The sequence below is a fragment of the Perna viridis genome, chromosome 10 (assembly GCF_037379345.1).
Source record: "Perna viridis isolate PV_CMFRI_1.1 ecotype Kerala chromosome 10, ASM3737934v1, whole genome shotgun sequence".
NCBI classification, from domain to species: domain Eukaryota; kingdom Metazoa; phylum Mollusca; class Bivalvia; order Mytilida; family Mytilidae; genus Perna; species Perna viridis.
In genome coordinates, this window is record NC_142454.1 from 42,007,933 (window position 1) to 42,023,298 (window position 15,366).

A 15,366-nucleotide genomic window follows, 5' to 3' on the forward strand; every position below is an offset into this window, starting at 1 on the left:
TCAAGACATGGGCATGTTAAATTTAATAAAAAAACTTGACAAACATTCCATTCTTTGAGTAATTCCAATTTAAAACTGTCACAGAGAATCGTATAATGAATCCTACGACCTAGCCACTTGGAGATATTTTTATGCGGATAGTAGATGTCAAGTTCGGTGGGTAGTCAATCCTGTACGACTTATTTAATAGTATACGTTAATAAATATGTAATTTCATATTGGCCCTGTTATAGGTTTGAGGTCTATCATATTGGTCGAGGCGGTCGTATTGGTCCCGAGGCATCGCCAAGGGCCAACACGACTGTCGAGGCCAATATGATTGACCGAAGTTTTATACTAGTAACATTTTCTATTGACTATATCTGGTCCATATTCTTCATAGTCCTGGCGCGAAACCCACATGTTTTGGAACGTTGAGAGAGACGCCAAGATTGATCCACCAATCCATACACTGTACTTCCGCTCTGGTGGAGCAACAACTTTCACCAACGATGTTGAAAACAGTGATCCCATTTCCCTTTTCAGTCTTTCTGGAAATCCTTCAGAAAACCAGAATACATTTTAATATTCGTTTATTTGTTTGTCTATGTATTACAGCATTACTTAAAAATATAATGTTCAATATTCATTGAATACAGATTCAAAGATATGAAAGGATCGGGGAAAGGGATACCGAACTATTATTTGCTCAATTTGCTTATATTGCAATATTGTGTGCAACTATTTCCAACAATGGAAGGGCATAGTTGTACCGTGGCTCTGATTAGTTCGCTGGATCCAACCGACAGAAACTTGAGATTGATTGATTGATTGATTGTTGAGGTTTAACGCCCGAGCAGCAATATTTCAGCTATATTCAGACGATAAACATGAAATGGATGATAATATGAACATGAAATGATGAAATGAAAAGAAAGGGATGGGACACAAGGACAATTGGGACAACAAATTTTGATTGCCACAAGAAAAAAAAATCGATGGGTAGGGTCGAGCAATTTAGCTTCCTGTGGCGGAGCGCAAAGGTTCCTACTCCTATCGATTACCACAGTAGGGTTCTTTAACGTACGAAGAATGTGTCATCTTTCCCAACACGGTGCATCACTATGGTTTGTGGTCAGGTTTTCCGTATTATAGCATGACAACCCCAGCATGTAACACGTCAGGGGTACCCCATTCCACCATCTGGGGCACACATCCCAGTTGCTCTAGGCTAGGTTTCTGAGCACTATTTAGTCGCCTTTTACGACAGGCTTGGCGCTGCTGCAGGCCTATTTTTTTAACACCCGGAACTGCACGGGACCAGAAGATTGAGAGGAGTATCTGCTGTAAACTGTTCTTTTCGGGTGATGTAAACCGTTTTTTTTTTCGTGTTTAATTCATTTCTGTGCTATTTCATTTTGTGAGAAAAAACCAGTTTGAGGGGTGTTGCAATGACAGTAAAGGACTAGCAGATGGGCAGATACACAAGGAGCACCGTATACCCTCTGCAAATTATTATTATGATAATGATTAGTTATGTTACAGATGGAATGTGTTGGGGGTTTTCTGACCACCCAAAATAAAAAATGGCAAATACTAATATCAAATGCAATATTTTTAAAATTTGGCAGTAATTTAAAGTAACTCATAGAGATCAATTTAATGACCGTTTTTACCTGGTAACATTGTGGTTCCTCCCGACACAATAAGATTGACGTTGCAATCTCTTCTCATATCCATGTCCATGGAGCTGATTGAATCAAAAACCATTTTATGAATGCCTTCAAATCCAATATCTGAAATCACAATTGTGAATACATTCAAATATATTAAGCAATATAGTCATAACAAAGCAATGTATTTCCCTGGAAATCTTGAATGATTTATTTTCTACTAAACTCCCCAGCTTTTTGTCTACATTTTCGCAATGGTGACCAGAGTTTCTATATGTTTATATTTAAGCCTCATAGAATTTTATTATTTTTTTACTTTTTATTCTTTTTTGTCACAAATGATTTTTGATCAAGTAAAATCGGCCTTGTGTTCATTGTATCATTTTATTCCCTATTACACAGTAATAAACAAAAACTGTTAGCTTTGTCAAACTTATAATAAAGAAAATATGCAAGTTTTCCCGCGCTTTACCTGGTGAACTACTAAACAACTGTTCAGGGCATTGAAAACGTTCTTTGTTCAGAATAATTTCATTACCATCAGGAAGTGTATAAGGTTTGAACAAACTGCCGTAACAATCAGCTTTGAATATGTCCTGCTCATAGTTCTCTGACGCAAAACACATCAATTCTTTAATTTCTCGAACGATTTCAAAGTCAGCTTAAACAAAAAAACAAAATAGTTCTAAAACAATGAAAGAATTAAAGGTCAATGTCATGTAAATATCAAGGTAAGTGTCAGTACGTTACGTACATTTCTTCCCAAAAATCACGAGGGTGACAGTTAATACTTTCTGGCGGGTGTTTCTAGACAAGCAGAGGACACATACCCTACCAGTGCACCTTGTCCATAATCCCAGTTTCCAGTGGAGTCCCGTTTGCTCGAATACCTTTATTTCACTAAACGTGTTATTTTGTGTATGTTTTTTTCTTTATTGAGTGTCTGTTTTTCCTGTCTAGTCTCTGAATATATTATTTTGAATTCCATTGAAGCTTAGTTTCTTTGATTATTCTTTTTTTTTTAAATTTTTGCTACGTGCGGCGAAGTACACTAATAATATCAGTATAAAGTAGCAGTCTCTATAAAAATCAGACAGGAGGTGATTCATGCATGTCAAAAACCCACCCAATTCACTTTTGTTTTAATTCAGAAACAGTTACTGATCACATAACCAGTCATAGTTTTTCATTTGGATGTTGCACTTTTGAAATATTTTTTTTTCAAGAGTTATGATTTAGATTTTGTTATAATTGGTCGATTTTAGTGTAAGATGAATGTATGAATTTCTTGTTTGTCTGTTTTCCTTGTCTGGTCTTTGTGTCGGATTACATTCTTTTGATTTCTTCTAGAATTTTGGTTTCCTTTATTACTTTTCCTAAAAAGTACATATCTGAATATGGAACGGACAACTGTTAAGTAAATATAGCGTATGTAGATTGAAAAAAGCATTGTTTGTTTGGTGGGTTTTTCTTCACTATGAATGACTTTAATATGGTCAGTGTCTGAATTTTATATGGACTGGTACATATGTAATTATCTAAAATATGTAGTGATATCTGTCAAAACCGAACCCAATTTGACTGAGAGGTTTGTTCGGTTAAAAGGGGTGTTCGTTTTGCACAGGTTAAAAAAGAAACACATAAGATGGGACTTCAGAAGATGTCTGGTTTACACAGGTTACCGGTTTATTAAGAGCCCGGTTGTCATTGAACCCATTTTGCACTGAGTTTGTTTTAAGGTAGGTGTTTGGTTTGCACAGGTTAAAAAAGAAATGAAACTGAAATGATAGGACTTGAAGCGATGTCTAATCATCATTTTTTCTATGGTTCGGTTTAGGCAAGTATTACTAAATTTGGAAACTGATGAACATGTACACCGTTGTCTGTTATTTAATTTATTATTTTTTCAAGAAAATCGATTAAACTTACTTTTAACACTTTTTTTTCCAAAACAGCAGTAATGAACAAATGTATTGGTAATTTTTCAAATCAGGTGGCTGTATATCATCTGTTACATAAACAACTGATGTATCACCTTTTTTCTATATGTGTATGATTTATTGGGAAACAGAGCCGTTAATACCAACAAGTTAAATTTGAAACAGTAAATTTGTAAACTACAAAACATACCCATCATATGGATATTGCGAATTTTGGTTTGCTTTACACGTGTTTCAAGGAGCAACCTCTCACAAGCAGCATGTTTTGCATACATTTATGCATATATATGTCATGCTTTGTGTCTGTATTCTACAAAGAGATGACGTTTTAACTTTATTACTGAACTCAACGCTCTCTAAATGACAACATTTCTATGCATTGAAAGGCAAAGTAGAACACTTTCTCGTGAAACCACACAGTCACGAGACGAGACTTGCAAACCCTATTGATACAGGTCTGAATATGTTCTGTATCGATTTGGCTTTTAATTGAAATGTATTTACCTGTTGTAACAAAGTTATAACCTTGATTATTTAACAATGACTGTAAATATAACGTCAAATCTTTTCCACCAAAATCAAATCGTCGGATCGCATGTTGAGGACAGCAACCTACACAAGACAATTAAAACTTTTATCAAAGCTCACTAATGGATACTCTAGTTCCCCTACCAAGGAACCATATATTTCTTATGTATATTAAATCCAAACAAAGAGGCTGGTATCGCGTCTGCCTAATATTGCTTCCAAAATATGGTATACTAAAATAAATATTCTGTCAGCTTATTATGTGGCTGTGATATGCAGTTGCATAGAAAAATAAAATCAGGACAAAAAAAGATGTAGACGGACGAACGGACACCACGATCAATTACAATCACCTGCAAAAACTAATTACTGGTACAATGTAATATGAAAAATGATGACTTATGTTTATTGTTGTCTAATATACACTTACTTGAACAAGAACTATCTCTTTCTAATTAAATATGAAGTTGCATGCGTTGTGGTGTTATGTTTACCCCGCCTCTTACAGAAAGTTGATATCGGAGTGCAACTTAATTCGTTTACAACGGAAAAGAGATTCAAGTATACCACCTACCAGTTGAGTGGAGTTAATCTACATAAGCAAACAAAAATCGTGCACAATCATTTTGACAATATGCAGTAGTATTCAAGGTAGACATTCGTTTGAAGATGCTTTAATGAGACTTTGTTTATTTGAAAGTAAAAGAAATATAGTAGACAAACTAACCTTCATAAACTGGTACAATATGACTGACTGAATCACCTATTTCTAACATCAGGGCAGACACCCGTCCACTGGCATAACATGACAACAAACCTTGGTTACTAGAATAGAAGTTTGGAACTTCGAACTTCTCGAACAAAACCTGAAAAAAAATATGCAAGATCCTTTTTATCGTAGAGGAATATGCAAATATTAACTTAAAAGATCCTTTTTATCGTAAAGGAGTATTATACCATATATTTCATACACATGTCAAAGGGAGATAACTACGACTGCTTTTATATGACATTTGCATTTGTCGGGACATTTTACCATTTGAAAATATATTCATTTATAATCAACGGTTCGCTCCTTTAATCCATGAATTAACTATTTTTATGTAATATACACGAACGATTTACTGTAAATTTGCGATGCACAACACTTTTACAAAAGGTTAAAGTATAAGTATCTAGCACTGTGTTTCAGAGTTACATGTACGTTGCAAACGCCGTACTGTAACCACTGAGTTACTACGTTTGACATGTAGCAGTGTTTTACAGAGTGTAATATGTGATACACCTAAAAAAAAGTCTACACGATATTTTTTTATTAAGTTGATTTGTGGATCTAGATAATGAAATATATTACCATTCATGCCAATCTGTCTGCTCATATGAGATAACCGACATTGAAATATCCAATAGTTTCTATTATATTTTAGTGTCATTTACAAAGTTATCTTCCTGAATTTTGAATTCTGTAGTACACTCTATATAATGTTTATCCCCTAGGAGCACGAGTTATGTATGAAAATGTTAATTTCTTTTTACTATAACATTTAAAACAAAATATGAAAACTAAAACTATGTAGGCTTTCCAACCATGAATCACAATTTGCGTGATTCTTAGCAGGAATGCTAATTAAGATATCAACTAAAAATACATGTATATATATAAAAAAATAAACTGATTCCCTTTACAGCGCTTTCGGTATCGCTGCCTTTCGTCACGCTAACCATTTCTCAAAACTGTAACGATGCAGGTAAACAGACTAAATGCGTTTTTCAAGATATTTCCTTTACTTCAGGAATTTTCATATTCTATCATAGACCTGTTACATGAATACGTGTACGATATGTCGTAATTTTACTGGATGGATACAACCATTTTTTTAAAGAATTACTTCATATTTTATTGATACGTAGACTTGTACTTGTGACCGTATATTTTACCTGTGCCATCTTTTCCGTGTTATGTTTCGGGTTGAGTGGAGGTTCAGTAACTAGGACATTGTAATCTTCTGGTGACCTAGAAGAAGATCGATTTATTGATCGATTATGGTGTGAAGATTCATGATTAGAGCCAATCGAGGATCGAACAGACTGTGCATTGTACTGATCTGATACGCTGAACCAGATCTTTATTAAACAACACCCAGCAGGTAGGAATGCCTTACATTCAAATATGAACATTATTCTAACTTTGAGTTAATCAGTCGCCACAATATTCCCTAAATACCGAGTGCTTGGCAGAAAAATAGCGGCTACCAAATTCAAAATATGTTGTGTGAATCGGCTGGGGATCGAACACACGGCCTCACGCACGCAACCCTGAAACCACTAAGGCAGTATGGAGAAGAAGGGTCATGACGAAAATGAGAGTTCTTATTTTCCTGCATTAAATTCTTCATTTGGCAGACGATTTGATCATTCAGCGAATAAAAAAAGTCAACAGACAAACATAAACAAAACAAACAAATACTGAAAAGATGGTGCATTTATGGGCGCAAAATGAATTAGGTTGTGATTCAATATTTGACACAGAATACATAAAATTAAAAAAAAAAGAATATTTTTTTCTGTAAAAAAAATCAGTGTTTCATCAAAATTGCTTGAAGCGTTTTGAAGTTATTGTGCAATTATGCGAACTCCCCCTTTTCTCAAATAAATCCGAAAACGGATAATTAGATATTGAATAAGGACTCACCGAAGTTTCATTGAAATTACATCAAGGTTTTTTAAGTAGTAGTTCGAAAAGGAGGAAAGCTCACATCAATGGGAAGAAACAATTCACCAAAGTTAAATACAAGTTAGTGGCAGCATTTTTGAGTTATTATGCAATATGCAAACGAAGGACGAACAGACGGGCAGACGTGCTGACGGATACCGGTATAACATAATACGTTCCGTCTAAACAGACGGGCGTATGAAAACTAAAGTAATACCGATGAATATAGTAACCTTGTTGAAGTATACAGCTCGTCGTAAAACAAGTGGTGTAAGAATGTTTCCATGTCGTTCCAGTCTGTTACGACGCCTCTATCCACCGGGTAATTTAGGGATAAAAAACCACGATGTTTCTGGGCTTCGTCTCCTACGTAAAAGTCTTTGAAACACCCCTTTTAATTGAACAAAATAATGAGAGATTGATTGAAATGCATGTATTTTTTCCGAAATGATTTTCGAAGCATATATGTATCAAGTATTAGGTTAACTATTAATACATAAGGCTTCATGCCATGTATAATTTTGCGATGTTTGTTAAGGATTTTTTTTTTAAATCAGTGATTAGTGGGAGACAGCATAGAACATTCCAAATATTTATTAAACTATCGGAGGACTTGTTTCGGCTTCGGCAAAGATTGTAAGGTTTTATCGAGATCCTTCCAATCGAAAGAACATTTTTTTTTAAATGTCACAGTAATTCCGAATAAATAACAGACTATCTTAAGAACCTTTTGTCTAGTCGGCATTTTTACTATTTCTGAAGCTTCAATGGATTAATGCAATGCAGTGTTTTGGTTGGACAAAAGTTTTTCAAGTGTCAATATGTTGAATTTTTAGCCGATTTTCTATACATTTAGTTTTTAGTGATTATTGCCAACTTTCAGCTACAATAAATATATCAGTAAACGGTAGTTATGTTAATAAATGGTTGTAATTTTTTCGGTTATGACCTTCTTGTACACGCAACCATTATCGAAACTTATTCTTTCATTGGCCGCTTGCCTTCTTTACATATGATTGCTAGTCTTGCAGTCGCGGTGTATCTTGCAGGTATCGTCTTCATACATAAAACAAGGTATCAAATAAAGCTGGGTGTTTTCTTTATGTTTTTTTTTGTGTTCATGTACATATTTTCCTGCATTTTTAGGCAATTAAATTTCAAGAATAAAGCCAGCGAATCCCCATACATTCAAAGTAAGGGGTAAGTTATACTGACAAATTAAAATCAAACACACGGAACAGGGTTATGTTGTTACAAGATTGAAGTCATCACTACAGACGTTTTATTGTCGTCATCATGAGCTTATGACGTATCCATCTGCACTATGAGAACCGAATTATTCAACGTGTCATAGTTTCCTTTCCTCTGTCGTCCTCTCCGGACTGCCTTTTTATGTACAACTCTAGGATGTCTCTAAAAAAGCAGAGGACGATTATCCTACCGGCACACCTGGTCTGTGATCACAGTGGAATCCGTTTTGTTTGTTTGTTTGTTGGGGTTTAACGTCCGAGCAGCAATATTTCAGCTATATTCAGACGATGAACATGAACTTGATGATAAATGAACATGAAACAATGATGAAATGAAAAAGGGATGGGACACAAGGACAATAGGGTCGACAAATTTTGATTGCCACTGGAAATGGGGAGAGGTGGGTAGGGTCGGGCAATTTAGCCTCCTGTGGCGGAGCCCTATGGTTCCTACTCCAGGAGAATACCACAGTAGGGTTCTTTAACGTGCGCGGAACGTGGCATTTTTCCCAACCCGGTGCACCACTATCGTTGGCAGTCAGGTTTTCCGTATTATAGCCTGACAACCCCAGCATGTAACACGCCAGGAGTACCCATTCCACCACCTGGGGCACACATCCCAGTTGCTCTGTGGGCAGAGCGCTCTAGCCCCTGGCTAGGGTTCTGAGCACTATTTAATCGCCTTTTACGACAAGCTTAGCGCTGCTGCAGGCCTATTCTTTTAACACCCGGACCTGCACGGGGCCAGTGGAATCCGAGTTGTGCATTTGCTTTTGTTACTTAATATGTATAATTTTGGTTTTGTTAATGTTCTCTGTTGTGTATGACTGTTTTCCATGTCTGGTCTTTGGCCTTGGATTATATTCTTTTGATTTCCGCTAGAATATAGGTTCCCTTGATTACTTTTGTTAAGTTATTAGTTAGTGTAAAAAGCAGATTTTGAAAGTGAATTATTGCATAACTCTCCAACTTACGTCAGCAAATAATTTCCGATTATTTTCTCTTTGGTGCCCAACAATACTTGATAGAACACATCGAGGGGCGTCGTCACCGGCAAATCCAGCTCTTGTTACACCCGATCCGATATCAAGTACTACGGCACAATCCTCATCAGATTCAGACATGTTTTTACTTAGAACTCCATGTGAAGAAATGTTGTATCAAAATACTACTTAACTACATAATTGCATCTATCTGGTGTGCTTACATAAATAACCTGAAAAAAAAGAGTACATATTCAAATATCGGCTAAACGTTTTCCGAATGAAAACACAATTTGTTGGTATCTTACATGTACTGTTTATACTACAAATGGCTAAACATAATTCTGGGTACCCCTTCCGGAAACCCTTTCACTCGTTAAGTAAAACAATACATGTGCTGGTAATGCTTGTAGTATGAACAATTAATTTACTTGTGAATTGATTGTGGATTTATAAGTATTGTATGTAGACATCAACAGTTTATTGACTTGAAAGAAAAACGGCTTAGAATCGGATAAAACGCAATGTCTTAAACATTTCTTCCAATTATTGGCCCCCGATAATGACGATAAATAGGCAGTTCATGCAACAGTAGAAAGGTAGGCAGAGCCAAAATGTGATATATTCCGTCAGTGACCATGTATATCTCCACTGAATACTGAATATACTGTCAATACATTTTGATTAATCAAAGGGAACGATTGCAGTATAAATACCGCGCTTTTTACGGTTAACATATATAATCAACGAATTTGCAGCACGAGTTAGATTAAAAATGTTAAGTGTCAGTCCCTGTAAGAATCTGGCAGTAGGTGCAATATGGTGTATAAAAAAAACATCATCTTGATAGTGTAATTTGACTATTTTCACCATCAGAATCAAGGAAAACAAACAAGATTTTCCATATCACACTGGACCATTGAGTTACAATGGCATTGAAAGCACTGAAAATGAACATTTCAAGGGTAGATGACTGTAAAGAACACATTTGTCTAAGATTATATTGAAAAGTTTCTGAGCAAATCCTCTGATGCAGAGATCAAAGAATAACCTTTTCAAAAAAAGAAAGCATCCTTGAATGAAGTCATACTGTAAGATATATGGGTTTGTGACATGCATGTTTTTGATTTTTCAAATTTTGCCTGATTCTTACACTTACACTTAATAAATAAAGGCGTAGTATATTTATTTTGTAACATAACGTTCAGCCAATGAAATTGGTCGTAAGATTGTCATTACAGATCTCTAAAAATAAAACCATTTTGCCTCATTACTGCACATTCCTTCTTATATATCTACAAATGAATTCAAATGCTCCAACTATTTGTCAAAATGTTTTAATTTTTGTTTACCACACTATTGTGTTCCTCGACGCGTGCTTTATGAAAGTTTCAACAACTTAAATGCATAAAGTAGCATAATACTTTGTATTGGTAGGTTATCAAAATAAGGAAATCAAGGAAAATCAAGTTCTCCCTTTTACATGTTATAAAAATTATGTAATTATGCGTTTAAATCCTTATGTAAAATACTTCTGTAGAAAATGATGTATTTTCTGTGACGTCAAAATATTATGGTATAACATCAACTCTTCATGTAAGACCATCTTTTTTTGGAAGTGCATAATGTAAAGTTGGGTATTTGAGTACAAGTCTTAGGAAATTCAATGAAAATCGAGTTCTCCCCTTAACAAATTATGAAATTATGGAATTAAGCATTTAAATCCTTATGTAAAACCATGGCCTATTTCTATAGAAAATGATTATAGGTTTAGATTATAGATTTAGGAAAGTCTATATTTATATTACAATAAATGTGTAAAGGTACATGTTTACGAAATGTCTCATTTGCTGATAGTGTATTAATTATTGAAAAAAAAAAGTGTGTTTAGTCAGTTAAACGATATTTATTAGAAAAATCTTTAAAATGATATCAATTATGTAAACATTAAAGAAGTCTGTGTATGAACATGTAAAAATGCTTACATAATCCACCAAAAATGATTCTGTCTAACTGCATACACCAACCAGTGTCGAATATAAACCACACAGTTACGCTCTATTGAAAATAATTTACATTCTTAATGATTAACCTGGATAATCAGATAAGCATGACTATATCATGACATAAATCTAATAGAGCAAAAAGCACCTTTCTTGACACACTTACACACATTCAACAATACGTACACATACGGGCTGTGTAATATTTTGGTACTAAAAAAAGGGTGTGATTCGATATCACTTGCACAATGTAAATATTGACATTCTGAAATACGTAAATATCAGCATAAAATATCATTCGATCAAACTTACCTTCCACGTCTTCTTGCCATCATGTGTTAACTTAAAAAATAGTAAAAAAAAACAAGTATTTCTTGCTTCATAAAGTTTTCAAGCGGAAATGTATGTAAATTTGTTTTCTGACACTAGGTGTATAGTGCTGGTAGATTTAATGTATTTTTTGATTTAACCATCCTAGTGAATTTTAAAGGAAATGTGCAATAAGAATGTGTTTATGCTCGAATAAATAATTATAGATGGTCATTAAAGTGAGAGGTAATATATAAGATGTCTAAAAGTATAACATTATATATAAATCAATCAAATAACCAAATTATTCAATAAACTAAAATGAAAAAGAAGAGGTATTTTTATTGATCGAAGCAGTTGATAGTCGTTTGTGAATTTCTTCAAATACCTTGTTTGCTTATTAAAAATGTTTGTTGAATTTTATTGAATATTTTACATTTTTTCTAATATAAACTGTGGTTGATGGAACTCGGACGAGGAGCGATACCCACGGCATCCCGCACTCGACGAATATTATGAATTGTCTTTTACTCTCTTTTTTCATAATGCAAAAACATTCAAAACTTTCCAGCCTTTCTTTTTATACAGAAAAAAAAACCTCGGAAGCACTAAGTGAAAAATTCAATCTGGAATTTTTCCGATCCGCTTCGATTATTATTGTTAAACTGGTTCAATTTTTTACCATTACATTTTTTTAGCTCCCTGTTTCGTGCCAAAATTCTGGGAAGAGTTATTTTTCTTTATTTGTAGTAATTACTTACTAAATCTTAGCCAATTGGTGGAATTAAAATTTAAAAGAAAAAATTCTCCCTTCTGCGTCTGAGTTTATTTATTTAGTGCAGCAGAAATTGCTGACTATCTCTGATTGTAAGCTTAATGATATGTTGATTTTTTTTAAATTCCCTTGCATCTGCAACGTCGTCCTCCCTTCACACATTCATTGGGCAAAAATCCATATGATCACTAGCCTAGACAAACGCTAAAATCTAATGTGTGCGCAAAACTAGTTTTGTATATAAGTAAAAACCCCAAGCTTCTTCGAAACGGCACATGTACGGTCCGTCATCTTATTCGCGCAGCTCTTCTCATTATAATATTTAAGAATTGGCAATAATACAAATTTTGTGTATTGAAAAATAACATACATTTTCCACGTGCATATTGTTTATTGCGCGACGTGCAATAAACAATATGCAAATGGAGAATTTATGTTATTTTTCAATAGACAAAATTGTTATCACTGGCAATTCTTATAAATTAATTTTAAAACATATTTTTATCTTCAAACATAAGAAAAGTAGCTCTGAATTAAACTGCATAGGGGCGTGCCAATATTTTTTTATTCATTAAGATATAACAAAATTATTTTAACCAATCAGATTACAGTATTAATCACAAATTAATTTATATTATAATGTTAACAACCTAACAGGCAAACAAACTAAACAAAGCCTTCCGCAATGAATGTGTGAAGAGAGTTGTGAAAATTGGAAGCGTTCACTATTTTACAAATCGGTTTGACAGACTAATGATCTATGATCGAAGACAAATCGCAATTTCTATTTTCACGGATCAGTTCAAGTAATGATATCATATTTTGGTTTTTGACGATAACCTATGGATAACCTATTTGTGTAAAGATTTGCTTGAAAGGTTATTGTCATTTCCAAATTAGTTTTGTAATAGGCTGATTGAAAAAAGAATGAACAAAATACCAATAGCGTAATATTTTGTTTTGTTTTATAGGAATCATATAAGTATCGGAGCTACTATGCCGTTCTTATCATGGTCCGACACACCAACACCTGGCGAAGATTTATGATAAAATATAGGAACCATATTAGCACCGGAATTCCTAGGCTGATCTTATCATACTCCGACACACCAACACCTGGTGATATGTGCGATAAAATATAGGAACCTTATTAGTATCGGAGCTCTTAGGCAGATCTTATCATAGTCATACACACCAACACTTGGTAAAGATTTATGAAAAAAAATGTTTACCATGTAAGACGCAGTCAATTAGCCTTCTACTTGCCTCGTGTTTTATATTCAAGACTTATATAGTAGGCAACAGATTAGTAAAATAAATGTTGTCTTAATGTAATGCTAATATCCGTTCATTAACGATTTTTTTTCAAATTAACATTTCTATGCATTGTTCTAAAATCTAACTGGGTTGTTTCCGGTAAGGCAAAAACGAAAATTATGTCAACCTTTTCCATGTGTTTAATTAGATACACTACATGGCTTTCTTTACAAGCTGAACTGAAAACGTCTATGTTTGAAGAAAATCTTATCCTTTGAATAGCCACCTGCAGTCGACTGCGATTAATTAATACAAGTCCACGTTATTAATATCTAGTATCTTTCATCCTACAGTTGCGATCACTTCTGACCTCTCTCAAATTCTGTCAGAATCTGTCACGAAAACTGTTCTACGACAGCAGAGAAAACAGAAATCCTGACAGATCCAGACAGGATCTGACAGAGGCTGTCCTGGGTTAGGACACATTTTGCCCTATTCTCTGACATATCCTGACAGAAACAGTCGTGGGTCGTGAAAAAGAAAATACGAAAAGCTATTCTAAACTGTCATACACCTGGACAGTTCCTGCCAAAGAATCTTTCTATTCTGTGTGGCGTAATTTAGAACAGGAAGTCCGCGATTAATAAATGAAACGGTGTAACTAATGTAATTAGCAAATCTGATTATGAACAAATTCTCACGAAGTTCAAGATTGACCAAGTACTTTTTGAGTGAAAGCTACTTTTTATAACGTAAGGGTCACAAATCATTATAAAACTGTTGAAATTGACAATTTTAGCATTAAATGGGTGACTGATACCTAAATGTTACGGTCAAAATTCTTCAAAATGCCACTTTTAGCAGCAAATATGAGTGTGAACACATCCAATTTACCTACATGGTCTTATATATAGAAAATGTAGAAATTAAAAATGTTAATTTCATATTAATGACTAAAATGCCAAATATTTTATATATAAATTCATATAGTTTCTGTGTCACACTAAATTGAGTCATATTTCTTTAAAATGTCATATTCTTGTAAATTGTATGAGTGTGAGTACTTTTAATTTCCATGAGTGTATAAAATTAATGACTGAAATGCTAAATTTCAATATAACTATCATGTGGTGGTTGTAACATATTAATTGGAGTCGAAATTCTTTAAAAAAAAGTTAAGACCGACATCTCAAGTATTGATGGTCATTTACATTATTTTTATTCGATGCTAAAAAGATTTGTCCCGTCTCCTCACTAACCAGTACCTAATTTGAGAACTATTTAAATAAATGAAATATAGTTTATTACGTCGACTGGCATTGCTAATATACGTTATTGGGGTGTAAATTCTTAACTTGTACCTCAAGTTTTATTAGTCGTGTTGTTTGCCGACATGTTTTTAGGTCAAATTATTTGTTTCACTGAAAGGATTGGTGTGAACGTAACGATATAGGTTTAAGATATGTTCGTCAGTTTCCACTTCCTGCAAAACAAGACTATCAGGTTTTTCGTTATCGTGCTTTTCGGATTGGTTAACCTCAACAAGACTTGTATATGACCTATCACTGAGTGTTTCTGCATTAGTATTTGTATTTTCATTATTTGATCTACGATATGTATGTTCCAAGTGACCAGCACTTTCATCATCATAAGGGACATTGTTTGGAGCTTGCTCATCGTTCACACTTAGATTTGTATTCTCGAGGTGCATGGTACTAGCTTCGTTCATTACTGACTTTGTATTTCCAGTTTGATTGTTGTTAAATCTTTGGTTAATATCCTCAGTGTTCTCACTAGGTAAAATCAAATTATCTTGCATGATGTGGTATAAACTTTGTTCTTCAGTTAAGTTAATGTCTATATTAGCTCTTCGTTAATTAAAACCGTTTACGTGTCTTTGTTTATTGCGTTGACCACAGTAGAAACACACTGTACTTGTAAAGAAATTATTAACGA

The 15,366-nt window shown here is 34.1% G+C and overlaps 1 protein-coding gene and 1 long non-coding RNA gene across 4 annotated transcripts; one reads left to right on the plus strand and one right to left on the minus strand.

The window, feature by feature from the left end:
- Positions 1-5: 5 nt before the first annotated feature.
- LOC148605954 (uncharacterized) lies at positions 6-11,509 on the minus strand. 3 transcript variants are annotated; one of them, XM_088550808.1, is made up of 10 exons: positions 11,382-11,503; positions 11,052-11,124; positions 9,058-9,299; positions 7,067-7,224; positions 6,059-6,134; positions 4,848-4,986; positions 4,097-4,204; positions 2,191-2,313; positions 1,656-1,775; positions 6-539 (listed from the first exon to the last, which is right to left on the minus strand). In XM_088550808.1, the coding sequence occupies exons 3-10, from the start codon at positions 9,205-9,207 to the stop codon at positions 337-339; spliced, it is 1,077 nt and encodes a 358-aa protein (XP_088406934.1). In that variant the 5' UTR covers positions 9,208-9,299; positions 11,052-11,124; positions 11,382-11,503; the 3' UTR covers positions 6-336. The 3 variants fall into 3 exon arrangements, with proteins under 3 accessions (XP_088406934.1, XP_088406932.1, XP_088406933.1); XM_088550806.1 differs by having other exon boundaries at positions 2,125-2,313; XM_088550807.1 differs by lacking the exon at positions 11,052-11,124 and having other exon boundaries at positions 2,125-2,313; positions 11,382-11,509.
- On the plus strand, positions 6,130-13,488 carry LOC148605955 (uncharacterized). The gene is made up of 2 exons (XR_015916195.1): positions 6,130-6,267; positions 13,125-13,488. It is a non-coding gene; the product is annotated as an uncharacterized LOC148605955 (long non-coding RNA).
- The last annotated feature ends 1,878 nt before the right edge of the window (positions 13,489-15,366 follow it).